Below are 18,438 nucleotides of genomic sequence, written 5' to 3'. Positions count from 1 at the left end.
AATGAAAGACATATTAATGTGCACTTTGCCTAATAGGTAGAAGAACTTGTGGAACTCTTCATCATAAGGAAGGTGACCCTACAGCCATTGTGGGAAAGGTATCTTAGGCTCATAGGGCCTTGGTTGAACAAGAGACTTTTTTTTCTTTTATTTTTTAGGCTTTGCACTTGAAACACAACCTTGCTCATGGTGATGCACAGCCATACTTTTATGATTAACAAGGGCATGCTTGTATAAACATAGTACTGCTTCTATTGCAACAGAGGCGTGCTCATTGGTAAGCATAGATGTGCCTATAGGATCAATGTGGGCATGCTTCTTATTAAGCATAGGCGTGCATGTTCGGTGATTCTTGTAATTTCTTTTCACTTCTAAGGGTGATGGCATTGCATTGCTCCCTTGGGTTTGGTTCGGGCTGAGATGGTAATGTTCTCATCACTCTTTGACTAAGAAGATTGGTAAGTTGTTGAAGTTATGCTTTTATTTCTAATAACTGGGTTTTCACATCAGAGTTTATCTCAAAGAACCTTCTATCCATTGTTTGGGCTTGTTGCTCTATGCGAATGTTTTGTTGTTCGAACTTAGATTTAAGCTCAGTCATTCTCTTGTCAGAATAATGCATATACTACATCATTTGTTCTTGAAAGTTTGACTGAAATCTAGGAGCCTCATTTCTCTCTAGTCTTGCTCCTTAATTTTGTATATGGGGAGGACGATAAACATTTGAATTTGGAGAATTATTTTGCCATCCCGAATTGTAGTTGTTGCTTAAGAAGTTGACCTCCTTGGCCTTTGGAGGTTTTGCCGATAGATCTTGTGCTCTTAATAATAATTTCTTTTGTCTTGACAAAATTTTAGCTTATTTGTTATTGTGTCGCTGCTTTCTACCTAATAGAATGAAGCGACTTCCTTCTCTTTGCTTTTGTTATGATCTGTATGCCATTGGAAATTGTTGAAGCTATATTTTCTATCAATGTATAGACCGCAGTTGGCCCTTTGCATAGAAAGGATCCTCCAGCGGCTGCATCAACTGTGGCTCTATTTGAAGATGAGAATCCAGCATAGAAAATCTGCATTTGCTTGCACACAGGAAAACCATGATATGGACATCTCCTCAGAAGTTCTCCAAAGCGCTCCCATGTCTCAAACTGATATTCAAACTCATATTGTTGAAAATTGGAGATTTTTGTCATTAGCTTTGCAAAGAGTGATGGTGGGAAATATTTGGCTAAGAATTCCTAGGTTAGGTCATCCCATGTTGTGATTAAATTAGATGGAAGTGTAGAGAACCATGCATTCACTTTTTCTGTGACAAAAAATTGAAAGAGGCAAAACCTTATAGCATTTTGGTGACACCATTGTATTTGATGGTATCAGCGAGTCGAAAGAAATTTTTCAAATGAAGGTGGGGATCTTCATTAGGTCGCCCTGAAAATAGTGTGGAGATCTAGACAAGATTAATCAAGGCCGATTTTAATTCAAAATTGTTGGCCTCTATATCAAGTGCTCAATGCTCCCGGCATTACCCTCAATAGTAAGTGTCATATACTCTAAAATTGGTCGTTCTTCTGCCATTTTATTATATGTTGTCTTCTTGATTTTTGAATCAAATAAAAAAGCAGTAGAGCACTTAGAATGAGTGAAAATACACTAAAAAATATATATTAAAATAAAATAAAAAAATAACTAAAATAAATAAATAATATTTATTTATTACTTTTTGAAAATAAAAAAATAAAATTAAAATAAAGCAAAACACAAATTACTCAAATCAATTAAATTCGAGATTTTCTTAATATTGAAAAAGCAATTCTTGGCAACGGTGCCAACAACTTGTTCGTTGGGCAAGTGTACCTGTCGAAAAGTAATAAAGGATTCTAAAATAAATTCCTAAAATATCATCCCACAAGGATTAATTTCCAATTACTAAGAATTTCTTAATTCAATCATTTGCGCCTAAAAGATGTGAAATTTAATAAGAACCAAAATTTAGTTATAAAATTAATTATAAATAACGCAAATAAAATAACAACCACTAGGTTGTAGTCACAAACAACTTTTTCCTATCCTTATAAAACAAAAACACACAACACACAACATTGACGAACTAGTCTCATACCCTAGGCTGGTTTAGATGAACCAAACTCTGAAACCAAATTGTAACATCCTAAATTTTTAGTGTTAAAACTGCTTTCAGACTGGGAATAAAATAAGAATTTTAATATATGACAAGCATTATAAATACGATAAATAAAATATCTTTATATGAATAAGATTGTTTTCAGAATTTGCCAATCAGGCAATATTGATTAAATAATAGTCAATTTGAAGATTATAATGAACCAGAAACAAATTTTCTAATCTGGATAATGAACATGCTTTACATATATCAAGTATAAAAACTTACAAACTGTTTGTCAAAATATGTGAGACTTAAAATAATAATTACACAACAAAAATCAATTTATGCCCTAGAGCAATCCTAAAATATATCGAAACACTGAGGACCCAAAGCTAGTCATCTCCATGCCATCCTTCTATCTCTGCTAAATCCTCTAAATCGAGGTCATCATCTAATTCAATATATAAATCTCTTGAGTGGGCTGCTACCTCAACACCCGTGACTTGCTCACTGATAACTCGAGTCGACCTCCTAAGATGGCCATGATCATAGTACCTAAACAGATACGTGAAGGCTGCTAGGGTCCTAACTGTGCCTCTATAGATATATATACATAGAGTATGATGTATCCTACTTACAAGAAAATCAAAAGGGATACTATAATATAGTGTCATCTCTAACATAATAATATTCCTAGGTAAATTACCAACATGTATGGCTAACTTAAAGTGACATGTTCCCTGGTACTCATTAAATACATAATTAAGTTTATTATATACAGAACTATCTATGAAACTAATTCTTTTTGGAGGTGTCATCATCTTGGTTCTTGAAAATTTTAGTAAGGATGAGCGTTTATTCTATCATTTATAAATCATTACATCACAAAGATCACAATTATAGTATAAGAAAAACATAATAATTTTCACAATCATAGTCACATATGGCTAATTCAATAATCTGTTATAACTTATTGAATTCTCTCCTTTAAATATGCACTATCAGTACCCTGTGATCACAGACAATGATACCTCCAGCATTTCTTGAAGTCTTACTCAACTAGGTAAATAGTTATCAGCTAACTCATGTACATGGATACGTGTACAATAACAAACCCCTTAGCAAAGATATATAGTCAAGAGTCTAGTTAGGAAATGAGTGTAAGGTCATGTGGCGCATTTGCTCTCAAAAATAATGTTTACATAAATGCGAATGTCGCTCACCACTGTACGTCTCCCCCAGATTTCTATCGTCTCCGGACTCTATACCCTCACTGTATCTCTGTAACTTCACACTAGATCCATTCCATATTCGACACTTATAATCATTCAAAAATCATTCCTTTCTTTACTAATAAGATTGTGGTTAGTAAAGAACTTCCAGACTAAGTTGACTTCACTAACACCATCAAAATATAATTTCAATTATTAAGTCCTTCAACTTATATCATACTTTATCACAGCCAAAATTGCTCATACACATACTCGACAATAGTCTATATATTTTAACACACAATTGCAATATCATACTTCATTGAAACATCTCATGTAGATGTTACGTAAATTTGAGAGGGATACTAACTAGCAAGTGCACTAGGTAGTTGTAGCAAATAATAAAATTTGAAAATCAATATGAGCCCCAAGTATGTCCACAAGGATCTTATTTTCAATTATCACTTCACAATTTAACAATTAGTTGAGCCATACAATTTGTTTGGAAGGTTTGTAACATGTAAAAGTAAGAAATAAGGACAATAAGAGGTAATAAACTTACTGTAAAAATAGAGTACGAATTTTGTATTAAGAATACTATATGAAAAATAGTTATGAATCACTTCACCATATTTTCAATTGCAATATAATCATGTTCTGAACTCTTGAAAAATTTAATTGATTAATAATTAATTTCACTTCTTTAACGAAAGGACAATTTCTTGCCTCATTAATCATAATACCTAATTAAATCTCCCTAATTCCTTAGGTGAAATTTAATCAAATATTACATTAAGTTTTAAAAATTATAAGATTACTAGATCATGATACTTATTCCTAAGATTTCAATAACCTAGGCATATGATTTAGATCTTAAAAATAAAATCAATTTCCATTGATGAAGACTCCTCTAAATTCAATTGAATGAAGGATTAGTTCACAGCTGCATTAAGAATAGAATCATATACTCAATTCAATTAAAATCTCAAGATCCAAATCCACAATTACATCACAACATCAAATCTGGATTCATAGATCCTTAACCAAAAAGGTTTAGAATAACATTACAATGGAAAGAGAAGTAAGAGAAGAAGACAAGAAGCAGAAGAACATCTTTCAAGACCCAATCTTCACACTGATTCCTCTAGTAATGAAGCTTGAAAGTCACTCCCAATCTCTTTCTCTAACTTTCCTTGGAAGTTAAAACAGTTACAAGATGAAAAATAACAAAAATGAACGAAAAATCCCATTTTCTAAATCTCTAACTTTTATTTATAATGTTTTTCCTACCTTTTTCTATTTCCACATAATAATCTCTGAAAATTATAGCATAAAAGGTCTTCTAGAAGCTTCTATAACTGAATTAGGAACTCAAATCGTCCAAAGTTGATACTTAAAAATGATATTTAAAATTCTGTTACTTTTGCGTAGCTACTTTAAGTGATTGAAGTACCTACGCGCAAGTGTTCTACATGGGAAGAGCCTCACGCGTAACTACTCTGAACACTTGAAGTGGGTGCATAAATGAATTGTCCTTGGGCATAACTACTCTGAATGCTTGGAGTTGCTACTCTTTTGATTTTCATGAATTTTCTTCTTCAAAGTGTTAACTCTATGTACTCAGAGTGGTTACGCCCTACACATAACACTTGATTCTTCATCTTTTAGGCTCAATTCCTCTACTTTCTTCACTTCAATCTTCACCTCAAATTCTCATCTCAAGCTTCTACCCAAGGATTACGTCATTTTAAGTCAAATTGTTTAGAAATGGACTAAAAATCTAAAACTCAAAACTATTTACACAATTATGAATATTGATGCACTTTTTATGACATTTTCAAGTTTACTTAGCACTTTACTACTTATTTATTAACAAAACTATACTAAAAATTATGGTAAAATGTGAATTTATCAATAGACATATTTCATATAATCATACCATAATAACTTAACACGTTTTGATAACATTCCATATTGAGTACTCATCATATATTTCATGTGAACATATCACAGCCACTTAATCCAAACAACCAAACATGCTTATTCTCAGCTATCATTCATATATAATATATTTCAAACACATATTTTCACAAAATACCTATGTAATAGCGTTTTAATGAGCACAAAATAAACATTTTAATAGAATAACAAAATAGAGCTCTCTTTACCTCGATCGGAGCATGTGAAGAGATATTGACAAAGATTTGAGTTCAACCATGGAAGTTCTCCTGAGTGCCAAGAGGTATCTATGAGGAATGAAAAATACGAGAAACGATTGGAGAAAACAAAATTTTATTCAGAGAAACTTACTGAGAGTCGTTTAGATTTAACATCCCAGCTTGGATTCGAAGAGTAATCGCAGTTTGAAGGAGTTTTATCTAAGAGAAGAAAGTGAGAGTTAAGAGAAAATAAGAAGGGAACGTGAGATTTGGAATGAAATGAAATTTCCATGGTGAAAATCTCTTAAATACCCCTCATCCCCATGCGCTCTCGCTTGAGCGAGGAACAACTCACTTGAGCGACGCTTTTCTCACCTGAGCGAGGTACAGCTCGCCTAAGCGACAACACCAGACAGTGGTCTCACCAAGCATTTCCTAATACGCTCGCCTGAGAGAGATCGAGCTCGCCTGAGCGAGATAACATCCAGAGAGTTAAACATTTTTTCTGAGTCCTCGCCTAAGTGACTCAATGCGCCTCGGCGAATGGTTGGGCTAAATTTATCCTATCTCGCTTGAGCGAGAATTATCTCATCTAAGCGAGAATCATCTCGCCTAAGCAAGATTGTCCTAAAATCATATAGTTTTAGGTGCTTAGTCTTTCTTGAGTGAGATCTCCTGCATTAGACTTCCACCAAAACACCCTTAAATCATTCCAATACACTCTGAAACTATATAATACCAAACAATACACTCTTATGCGTAAATGTTTTACTAAAAACAATGTACTTAAAATTATTTTTGTCTTAAAATTCAAGTATGATGTTATTTTATTTATAATTTTTGTATGAAAGAAGACTTAATAAGGAAAATATGCTCACTGAATTTGAAGTTAAAATGAATTACCTATAATTTTCTCAAGATGCTATTATATAAGAGTAACGTTTTTGTGCATGTTATTGAGAAACTTATTTTGGTATGATTTTTCCAAGTATGGTGTTATTTTATTATTATTTTTGCATGAAAATATATACTATAAGGAAAATATCATCACTGATCTGATGAATTTTAAATTTAAAATAAAATACTTATGATTTTTCTATTTAACTAATTCTTAGAAGTACTATAAGTAACAGAGAATGTTTAGGACTTATGCTGAAAAATGAAAGAGATAAATTTTTACTTGTATTTTTTGTTAAACTAGATAACCAAAGTGAAAGAATGCCACTAGTTTCCTGAATTTTGGTAGTTAATTGAATGATTTATGATTTTTTCAATATGTTGTCATTAAATTATACTATTTTGTGACATGTATCAAGAAATTAAAGCATGTACTCATAGTGAACACACGCAAGTTTGTTAGAGATAAATACCCTATCCGTGATCACTATTCACACATAAAGTGATTGTGTAGAGCTATGTGTGGTTACTTTCTACACACAAAATGATCACTATAAAGAGCTATGACTTGAAAGGAGATGCGCTTGTTCACTCTATACACTCAGTGAACACGCATATGCTAAATTATGGAAAAATACCACAAAGTGATCACTTTCTTCACTAATAGTGATTACTTCAACCAAGAAAAATTACAAAAAGCCTTCTATATGATCACTTTATGCGCTCATAGTGATTACACTAAAAAGGAAAAAAAATTATAAATACAAACTTAGTTTAGAGATTTGAACTATTTTCTCATTTTTTTCAATTAGGGGTTGAATTTATGATGAAATTCTATTGCTCTTCTTCTACTCTTTCTTTCTCTTTTTCTTTTAAGATGTTTTGATTTCTTTTTGTTAAGGATTGATGAATCTGATTTTGATATTGTAAATTAATTATAAATCTGAATTTTAAGACTTTGATTGTGTTGAACATTTAATTATATCATTAATGCAATTCTTGAATTAGCTATTCACTTGAATTGAACTTAGAGAATTTTCATCAATGGAAGTTGAGTTAATTTCTCATATCTAAATTGAATGTCAAGGTAATTAATATCATAGAGATAAGCATTCATGATCTTGTGATCTCTTAATTTCTAATGCTTAATACAATGTCTCATTGATTTACACCTAAGAAATTAGGATAATTAATTGAATATTAGGATTAATGAGTCAAGAAATTGAATTTTGATTAATTTAATGAAACTGATCATCAATCAATTAAGGAACTTAAAGTTCAGATCTCATTCAGTTTTACAATTGATAAAGAAGTGAAATCATTCCCAACTTCATTCACATATCATCTCATTTCCAAACTCTACACTTTGTTTTGCTGTTATTTTCTAATTTTCTACATTTTATTGCTTTTGTCTTCACATGTTCAAAATACTTCAAATTTTATTTAGTTCAACTAGCTATTGATTTGTAAAGTGGTAATTAAAAGAATTAATCTTTGAGGACGATACTTGGGACTCAAAATTGTGAAATTATTTTATAACTTGCTACAATAATACTAGTACACTTGCTAGATAGTACTCTGATGAGCTATGTGACATTGATTATCACTTCATTAAGGAACTTGTTTCTGCTGGAAAATTGTCCACTAAATTTATTCCTTCTCAGTTGCAAATCGTTGATGTATTCACCAAGAGTTTGTCTTGTCCATTGTTTGAATTTTCCAATCCAAGCTTCATGTCGTCATAAATCCCATGCTTTGCTTGCGAGAGATGTTAGCATGATTAAAGAAAAATATCTAGTCAAAGCAGCTCAAAATGATTCCCAAAATTAATATGAGCATAATTATAGGGATTGTTGTTAAAGCTCCTTATTTCCTTTTATTTGTAATTAGTTATTTCCTTATATATCATGTAGTGATATGCTATATTATATCCTTCAATATTGATATACTGTATTAGGGGAAGAAACAATCTATTCAATCTATTAATAGACTTCATTGACAATAATTGAGGGTGCTTTGAACTAGCTAAGTTCCACTTAAAAACCCCTCCTTTGTTGCTACAAAACACACACAAAGGTAGGCCACTCAAGATCCTCTCAAAATTTCTTTATTAAAATAGAAATTTTGCATGCATGCATTCTATTTCCTCACACTTTACACCTTTATCATGCATGAAATGCCACATGCAATTGTACTTTCAAATTGTATTCAATTCAAGCTTTCTATAGCATTTTTTTGTAGCCTGATTCATTAAGATATGCCAAAAATCCTAAATACAGAAAAAAATGAGATTTCTCAAACACACTATGTTTTATCGATTTTGACCACCTGAACGACTTTATTTTTATCAGGTGCATTTAAGCTTGTGTATTTTTGTGATATTCAAATTGTATTCAATTCTAACACACTTTGTATAATGATGATTCATCGAGATAAAAATATGAATTGCGTGTTGGTAACAAAACAATTTTATTTTATTGTTTTTTTATATTTTGGGATTAGAAAAAGGTCACTATAATTGTTTGTCCAACCATCAATTTTTTACAGTTGATATATTGCAGTAGTTAAGGCATGAAAATAACAAACAAATAATGAAGATGATGTACAAGTTGCTCATGGCGATTGGACAAGGCGTGATCAAGTACAGCGGTTATCCAATTTGTAATAATAATAATGTAAATATAATGTTTAATTTTTAAGCCAATTTCTAGAGATTTGCATAATGAAAATATTTATATGTCTCAGTTCTGGAGGTTCTAATCCCCAAAACTTATATGGAGGAAGAGCAATTTGATGGCCCTTAAACAAATGAAAGTGACGAAAGATCTAGCACAAAGATAGAGGATATAAGTCAAACACAACAACAGTTCATGTCACAATCTCAGTCTCAATGGTAGCCTACTTACTACTCAACATTGAATTTGGATGGAATGAATACAAGTAGTGTTGATTGGTTCTTAAGCGAAGTAAGTAGAACTATTGGAAGTGTTAGTTTGGACTGACGAATAAAGTCAAACAATTGTTCAAGGACCAGAATTTTTCACATGCTGGACTGACGAATATGAGGGTACAAGAAATATTTCCTTTCGTGAAAATAGTATTTTCACATGCAAGCTAAACTCTTGTGCACTATACACAGCGAAGACCAGTGCGATTGCCACTTGAGTAACAACCTCAGGTGGTGTAACCTGGCTATCTGCAGAAGGGGGAACTTGGATCAAATTCCCCCCCTCTAGCAATCAAATGCCAGTTTCCTCAAAATAAGATCAAATGATGTCATATAATTAATCAGAATATAATAAAGCATCAGCACTCCTCCTAGATTATAAACAAATTGGACTAATGGTATCTCTGCATGAAAAGCTTCTTAGTTCCATGTTTCGGGGAAAATATGATGAAGCCACCAGTAAGTCCCTGCCAACCACCGCGCGAGATGCTTCCAAACACAGCACTTGTATATTAAAAGGAAAGAAAATTTATGCACCACACAACATTACTCTTTTCTTTTAGTAATTTTTTTTACTGCAATTCCTTCTAGTGATTGGCTCATAGAAACAAAAGAGAGAACTAAGGGGAAACCAAAATTCCAACTTTGCAATATTCACGGGTAAAAAACATTGAAATGCTAATATATAACATGGAGCGGAAACTATAAAATAAAAACAAATAACAAGAAAATACAATACATACATATTTGTGGACGACCAAAAACTCTTCAGGAACTGGAATGCTGATCAATCAGTCTGGCATATATCTCGTATGCCTTTAATTGAGAGGTGACAGTTCACCGATGTTTCCTTTTCAAATGCCGCACCTATTAACATTGAATGTTGAAGAAACATTGGGACAGTTCACTTTCAGACCTTGACATACTTGTCGACATAACCCTGCAGAAAAAGTAGGGATGAAACGTCACTAAAAGCAATTTGAATATTAAAACCAAGGCACATTGTTATCCTTAAATCAACTTTCCAGTCAGATCATTTATTTGTAATTTTCTGGTGAAACAATTCATATATACTGCTTTCCATCTCCAATTTCTTTTGAAAAATAAAAGAAAAAAAAAAAAACAGCAGTTCCCTGCATATAAAAAGTCACTGAAGAGAGACCACCGCTGAAGTTCAATAGAACTCCAAAATCTTACAGACACAATATATGAGTAGACACACTCATGAATCTTGGATCTAACTATCCAGTAAGTAACAGTTCAGAACAGAAGTAACTTTTAGTTAAAATACTGAAAGAAACACTTAAAATTCAATTAAAATAACAGCACTGGTTCAAACAAGTTACAAAGAATTTTCTTTGGACAAAACTTAGTTGTTTTATAAGTGCTTGTGGAGGTATTCTCCAATCAAAATTGGAGTTGCACCTTAGAAACCCACACAAACCCTTTAAGATAAAATTCTAATTTTGATTGAAGAACAATACCAAAAACACAAAAGGACCAACCCAAATTCTTTTGTTTTTCATTTTCGTTTAAATAAACTAATATTCCAAGACAGAAAAAGAAGGTAAGTCTGTGTATCAAGACCTTCGGATTCTAAAGGAAAGAATAAATTATAACTGCTGACCCTAAATTTCAATTGCTTTACCAATGTCATAGCAAACCTAGGCTAGGGTAGAAGATACAAAAATGAATGATTTACTGGGATATTCAAGAGATCAAGTATAAAACGACACACCTAAAAGCTACCTTCTCACCTCTAATGAGGGGAAAAAACACATTATAAGGGATGAAAAATTCAATTACCATCACAAGTTTAGTCAACTTTCGCTGAGACGAGTCAATATATTGACTTATTTTTGCTTGAGACTTGGGTACACGATGACCTTTCATGGCTCCTGACACCTTATCAACAGTCTTTTTCACAATGGTTTTGAAAGCCACCTTACTCATATTACCTTGCTGCCATGATGGTTTCAAAACCTCCTTTACAAAGTTTGCAATGGAAATTTTGAACAATTTCATCGATCTGGATTCCTTACTCTTCTTTCTTTTCCCTGGAGACTTGATCTGATTAATCTCAACGTCCCCTGTAGTCATTTTTGCAACATCCACATCATTACTTAGGCTCTCATTTTCAACAACACCAACTTCAGCATCTGCTGTCTCACCATATTCATCATTATTTTGAGAAGTGGTAGAGGCAACAGCCCCAACCTCCTCATGCTTGTTTTTCTCATCCATGTCCAAAGACATATGAGAACTTTTGGGCCTTAGGCTGATGTTAGATTCACCTGTAACTTCCTGCTTCTGATCAAAATCATTTTTTCTCAAAGAGGATGATGGTTCAATGCTGTCAAAAAGTGGATCATATTGGTCACCGCCAGATCTAGGCAAAATCTGACCAAAACCTCTAGCTGATTTTGGTGATGCTGACTGTCTTGATCCAACCCCACCATCACCTGTCCTATTTATAGGAGTATGGTTTAATCTAGAAGAAGCATAATTGTTACCATGGATTATTTCACTTTCTTGTCTATAAATACTTGAACTGAATTTGGAACTTAGTGGTTTCTCAAAGGTTGATGCATAAGGATTATAGTGAGCAGATATTCTTGATCCCCCAATAGTTGGAAGAGAGGTTGAATGATTGCTATCCAGAGAGTCTGGTGGATATCTGGATACAGTAACAGTCTCCCCAGGCACACCCAAATTAACGTCAGATGCAGGACATTGAAAATTATACATTGATTGTTGCTTCTGTGATAATGAATGAATCTGGGAAGATGTCATAAAATGTCCCTCAGGAGACAACCTGCCACCCAGAGAAGGTTGTGGTCTGTTTACATCTGACTCCCAGGAAAATTGCTTGGATTGAGAATGTAGGCCTCCAAATGATGTGTAGCTTGAAAATTTTGAATCCTGCATTGAAAGCGGAGTATTAAGGTCTTCTCTATTGATATTAGAACCTGAAAGCAGTTGACTAGGTGGGTTCCCCTGGGGGAGATGCTTCGGAGAGAAAGGTTCAGTATGCATGAATGTTCGTGAATGATCCTGCATTGGAAGGTATGCTTGATCCTGAAACTCAGAATTCAGAGAATGAGTTGGTAACCCAGGCTTCGTGGGAGTCTGAGAAACAAAGTCAGTTCTCAAATGCAATTGACTCTGATTGAATTCTGAAGAAACATGTGATTTTGCAACTCCTGAGTTTAAACTGGAATTATACATTGCTCTTGACGGTGGTAGTGGCGGTGGTGGTGGCAATGATGTCCAAGTGCTATTAGGTGTTACACTGAAGTGAGAATTCTGCGTGTGTAATGGAGCTGGGTAAGGTTCAAACTTTTCTCGTGCAGTGGATTGAAAAGGAAAGAATGCACTTTGTTGCATCCCACCATGCTGCCTTGAAATTTGTGGCATATGTACAGTATTTTCACCCTGAGAATGAGAAACAACAGAAGGCAACTGGTAAGTATGAAGCAGTAATTCCACTGAAGAACCACTATGCGGAGGTAACTCTTTAGATGCCTCAGAGTGCAATGAAGGCTTCTCTGATGTGACAACACATGGACCAACAGAAGTAGTGGCTGACTGTACCTGAGTTGAAGGTAACATATATGGTAATGGTTCACTACCATAAACCTCATTAGCAGTAGCAGAAACAATTGATCTTTTATCAGGTGATGAATCAGTCACAAAGGATGCATATATAAGCTGAGATGGGTAACCAGAATATTCTGGAACACCAACAGAAACTTTGGGTTGTATTTGCTGAACAACAAATAAACCATCTTCTGAGGGAATGACGTCTTTATATGTACCAGATGTTTTAGAAGCATCACCACTGCTTAAAGCTTCAGGGTTAAAACCATCAACCAAGTGTCGCTGATGAGAATTCCCTGCTTTCTGAAATCTATCATTTTCATGGATTAATAAAGCCTTGGGTTCCTCCATGACTCCTATGGTTTCCTGCATTTCAGGAGCAGCCTCTCTGAAACCTTCAGATTTACTTGGATCACTATTATTAACTGATTGACCATCAAGACAAGCAGTAATAGACACAACAGCATGCCTCCCTGAATCTTCTTTCTTCTGCACTACTTTATGGCTGGCTAAATTATTACAAAGATTCACATCCTGATTTCTGATTCCTCCATGCTCATAATCTGACCCTTTAGAAGAAATATTCTCCATACCCTCATTAATCCTGGCTTCCTTTGCATGAGATCGGACTTCCAGATCCTGTTTATTCCTATGGCGCTTTGAAGTAGCATTTATTTCAGATTCATGGTGAGCATACTTGCAAGATGCTCCACGATAGCACTTTCCTCGAAAGAAGTTCATGCACTGACCCTTGTCCCTTTTCACATTCTCACCACGAAAGTCTCCTGAAAGTCTTAAGATTGGAGACCTGCTCCTGCTTCTATGTTGCCGAGGCGACCAGCTGAAACGATCAAAAATTGAAAATTTCTATGTATTCTTCAGAGAGATAATTGAAGTGATCAAGATCCAAGATTCTAAAAGCAAAGAGACAATTGACCATCACTAACAGGAAGGATGATTTACGTTCAACTCATACAACAAAATAACCTAGGAAAGGAAGATTTGTGCATCCTACACAACTGTTTGCTCAGGGACAAGATTCAAGATAACAGAAGGTAATTGGGGGCATCCTACAAGCATGACAGAAGTACATACCTGCGAGACCGGTTTCTTTTATCCTTTCTCCTCCAGGGGCTCCTCCTCCTCCTCCTCCTCCTACCCCTCCTGTCAGGAGGAGACTGGCTGTGACCCCAGCTTCTATCTCTTTTGTTTATCTTCCTTGTCTGAAGATTGCGTGAGTCATCAGAATCACTGTCCGTAAGACATTCTCTAAGATGTCTTCCGAATTCATCAACTTTCAGAACATTTGGCTCATGTTTTGAGGTTTTCCCCTCATTCTCCAGTTCACCATTGGTGCTCTTGTTACCACAGTCAATGCCAGTACCTTCTAATCCATCTTTGCCATGGAAAGATTCCACCAAAGCAGCAAAATTAACAGACACTTGATTTTCAAGGTTATGCTCAATACATTCATCACTAGTCCAACGTGAGACATATCTTTTCCGGGTCTTAGACTCTTGTACTATACATGGAGATGTTCCTGGATCATCCCGTGATGTTTTGGACGGTGGCCTAAACTCCTTTTGAGTGCTAGAGGGATTCTTCGATCCAGTACTGGTCTCCATAGAAATCCCAGAATCTTTATGGGCAGCCAAAACACCAATGTCAGCACCTCCTGAGACTGTGAAAACATTAGCATCTGCGGCACAGCCATCATCTTCATTATCTGAAGCATCATCAGAAGCATAATTTTGAAGAAGTCTTTTTAGGCTGCCACTCCTTACGAGTAGCCTATCTTTATCAGGATTAATGGTTTCTTTATGATCAGAAATACCAGTTTGCATGAAATCTTTATCTCCAGGAGCTGTAGATTTCTCCAAAACAGTGCCCAAGAGAAATTCAGCTACCTTTGTTGAGTCATTCACAGGACTACAGACCTTGGTAACTGATCCTGCAGATTTCATGTGCTCCACATCAGATAAAATCCCTGGTTCTGTATTTTATTAAAAAGCCTTTTAAACATAAAACCAAAATCCTCTCAATAAATTAATATGTCAGAGAGTTAACTCTAGATTGGATTCATTCAACATCAAATATCAGACTGAATTCTCTTAATATTCTACCACTTCTGAATTCTTAGGGATTTGTCAGAAACAAGATAAGAAGTGATTACTTCTGAATGTATTCAGTGAAAAAAGAGCACGTGATCCACACACAGTGATCATAAACAATGGCTTCCTACTTTTATGCATGAACAATTATAAACCTATCATCTTTTTCAATGATATAAGGGGAAATTAAGTTAATCACCTCAAACTTATTGAAATTGTTTAATTAAATGAAACAAATTGCCAAAAAAACTACAGAGATTTTAAATGAATTTTTATATTATGAACAATTTCTACATCCAGTGCATTCAATCTTCCAAAAATACCGAAAGTGATTAATGTCATTGGGAATTATGGGAATTAATGTATCACTGAAAATATTAGAGGTGTACTAATTACTGTTCTTGTAAATATAAAATATATTTCTTCATTTTTGTCTATAAATATCAAGGATGCTGAAGCAATTGGCAGGACTTCATTCTAATAAAGTTTCTTAATCTTAAGTCAATCCTCAAACTGTAAAATCAGATTCAGTGTTTGAGCCTTTAAGGTGAGAAAGTTAAGATATCAAACACTCTAAATTAAATAATTAAGAAACAGAAAAATCAGTGCTGAATTTCAGCACTAAACTTCCAGTGTAATAAAAAATTGCCCCTGTGCCTAATTTTGACATATATCAATCACCAGCATTACTAAATTGATTAAGTAAATAAGAACAAGTCTGACCTTTCAAAAGGAATCTCTAATAAAAGATTCAAACAAGTAATACCAAAATTAATCTAACATAATGAACAGTCAACAAAAACAACCAAGCTTTGTCCCACTAAGTGAGGTAAAACATAATGAACAGTCACTTTTCTAAAATGAAACCTTCATTTTGTTTGCTGACTCTTATGGATCCAAAGTATGAAACATCACAGGATGAGACGTCCTTGGCTATTGAATTCTGCAGCTGCTGTATATTCTGATTCATGTTAAACATCTCATCAAGCCGATTATGTGGCTGAGTTAGGGCTTCAGTAGCATAATTTGAGCCTTGACCTTTGTCAGAAAGTGTGATATCATCTAAATCCACCCATAGAGAATTAAAATAAAGAATATCAGATTTAGAATCTAAATGATACTTTATGTTTACAATATTAATGGAAATTAAAAACCAAATAAATATAGTATACTTTGGCTATTCCTGTTCTCTCCTAGGCAATTAGCTACATATCATCCAAAAAATGCATTATGTTGGCTATTTAAATATTACTTTTGCATGAGGTAAGCTCGTCGCCCTTAAGGCTACAAATAGAAAAATTATATAATGTGAAAAGACTCCTTTACTTTTATAGAGCTAGTGGTCACCAGTGATGCAAAACTAAAGAAGTGGGTTCCCGTATATCCAGGATTTGTGGAGTATCATAATATATTTAACATAAAAAAATGTAAAATATCAATTATCATGAGTATTAATATAAGAGACTAAGAGAGATAGCACATAATATATTTATGAGCCAGAATCACAACAAAGAAAACTAACCTTCCATTTCCATGTCAGAATCGGCACTTACAGTTGCAACGTGCATATGATACTGTTTCCCTGAAGAGTCTACCATCGGTGATTCCCTTTTCTTTTCATGCCATTCAGTATCCAAATTATATTTCTTCTTCATCCACAGGAAATATGTGTGAGAAATTGCAGCTTCACTTCCTGGGTCACCACCAAACAAAAATGCATATTCAGGATTCCGAAATTCATCTCGACGAGTCTTATCTTCAACATCAGCACCATTTGCAGCTATAAGCTGACACAAAGCTTCAATCTTCTTCACAGTTTTTTCTTCTGTTGGCTTGGGCGGGAGCAGATCCTCATCTCTTGCAGCAACAGCAACTTCTCTATAACTTCCACCATCCCAATTAGAATCAGAATTACACACCGGCACAACACCAGATGTATGAGAAGCTACAACTCCATCAACTGAATCCACAGACTTCAATTCCAAACCAAACATCTTTGCATCATCAGCACGTGTAGCATGGGAGGACACAGAAGTCATAGGAGGGGTAAGAGGCGGAGGAGATGGTGGAACAGGAGGCGGAGACGATGGCAAAGGTGGGGGCACCTGGTAATTACCAACAGTTGAATGGAGATACACTGAAGGGGGGGGTGGCGGAGGAGCACTACGCATATTCTGAACATCACCGGGCTGCGGAGGTGGTGGATGGAAAGGAGGGTTATACAATATCTGTCCTTGGGAAGCCGAGGGAGGCTGCGGTGGAGGTGGCAACGTTCTAGCTGGTGGCCCGGGAGCCCAAGACATTTGTGGCGCCACTGTGTTCCCATGGTGCAATTGAGAAGGGATAACATAGGATTGCCCTGCATTTGGCATCACATTATGTGAACCTTGAATGGGAAGGTTCAAGGGAACCGGGGATGACGAAGTAGGAGGGGTAGGTCCATGTAAATAAACATTAGGTGGGGGTGGCGGTGGGAACTGATGGAAATGAGGTAGAGCCTGTTGATACGGTGGTGGTGGTGGTGGTGGCGGCACTGCAGGAACAGAACTCTGTCCGAAATGAGTACCACGATTCACTTGATTATACATCGCTCCAATGCAAGCGTGATATTCAATTCAACTAACAGTAGCAATCAAACAACACCAAAAGCCCAATCTTCACTGTTGCTACGCTCGATAATAGAGGATTCCCTGAACAACATATAAACAATTCAGAGCAACACAAGCAAAACGAAAAGCAACAAAGTATAAATTCTGCGCCCTTTGATGCCATCCAACTCAGATATTGTGACATATTTGATTCAAATTATCCATAAGAGAAGCAACACGAAATCAAATGCAACTGTCAAATAGTAACAGATTTCGCAATCGCCTTTTTCTTCTTTTCTATTTATTTTCCAATTATGGACATTGGCTCAAACGAAACGCTTCGTTGCGTTTTACTTCCATCAATATTTTCGCGCTATCCATAACGATTACGGAGAAAGCAGAGTTTGGAAGAAGAAGCATCGAAACAGGAAGCACTTACCGTGTGGGAGAGGGGGAATCGCGAGGGGCGAAGGGAGAATCGAGATTGGGGTTTTGTAAGGAATGGGTGGGGTTGTGTGTGATAAACCCTAGCTAAGGAAGGAGGGGGTTTCTGGTTAAGTGCATTGGATTCACGGAGGTGTGGTTATTGCGTTGTGGGCGATGAGTGAAACGAAGAACAAGTTTGGGGAGTGGAAACAGATTACTGTGGCGGGGGGATAAAGCATTTGCCTAAACGCATCTCGATAGCTTTCGAGCTGTGTTGGGTCGTGTTTGGCAAAATCATATTCTTTTCTCTCTCTTTCTCTCTCTTTATTTTCTTTAAATTTTGTTTTTCTTTAAGAGTTACAATTTAATTTTCCCTG

General features: G+C 35.1%; 1 protein-coding gene and 1 non-coding gene across 3 annotated transcripts; one reads left to right on the top strand and one right to left on the bottom strand.

Moving 5' to 3' along the window:
- Window positions 1-1,092: 1,092 nt before the first annotated feature.
- Window positions 1,093-1,199, top strand: LOC113853386. Its single transcript, XR_003502558.1, has one exon. It is a non-coding gene; the product is annotated as a small nucleolar RNA R71 (small nucleolar RNA).
- Window positions 1,200-10,192: 8,993 nt separating this feature from the next.
- Window positions 10,193-18,275, bottom strand: LOC113868341. Of its 2 annotated transcripts, XM_027503823.1 has the most exons (7): window positions 18,075-18,275; window positions 16,570-17,737; window positions 15,915-16,109; window positions 14,032-14,887; window positions 12,931-13,777; window positions 11,143-12,771; window positions 10,193-10,276 (listed from the first exon to the last, which is right to left on the bottom strand). In XM_027503823.1, the coding sequence occupies exons 2-7, from the start codon at window positions 17,633-17,635 to the stop codon at window positions 10,247-10,249; spliced, it is 4,623 nt and encodes a 1,540-aa protein (XP_027359624.1). In that variant the 5' UTR covers window positions 17,636-17,737; window positions 18,075-18,275; the 3' UTR covers window positions 10,193-10,246. The 2 variants fall into 2 exon arrangements, with proteins under 2 accessions (XP_027359624.1, XP_027359621.1); XM_027503820.1 differs by having other exon boundaries at window positions 11,143-13,777; window positions 14,032-14,929.
- Window positions 18,276-18,438: the final 163 nt, after the last annotated feature.

This window comes from Abrus precatorius, unplaced genomic scaffold, assembly GCF_003935025.1.
Source record: "Abrus precatorius isolate BTA unplaced genomic scaffold, Abrus_2018 Scaffold10, whole genome shotgun sequence".
NCBI lineage: Eukaryota > Viridiplantae > Streptophyta > Magnoliopsida > Fabales > Fabaceae > Abrus > Abrus precatorius.
Note: the sequence above shows the minus strand (reverse complement) of the source record. Positions and strands in the feature narration are given on the sequence as shown.

Bases quoted from the DNA above. Each gene is read 5' to 3' on its own strand.
- LOC113868341 (XM_027503820.1), bottom strand. From the start codon at position 17,635: ATGTATAATCAAGTGAATCGTGGTACTCATTTCGGACAGAGTTCTGTT. The intron at 13,778-14,031 runs GTATGTACTTCT...TGATCGTTTCAG, and splicing joins AAAAGAAACCGGTCTCGCAG to CTGGTCGCCTCGGCAACATA. The intron at 10,277-11,142 runs GTAATTGAATTT...CTTTTTCTGCAG, and splicing joins AGTTGACTAAACTTGTGATG to GGTTATGTCGACAAGTATGT.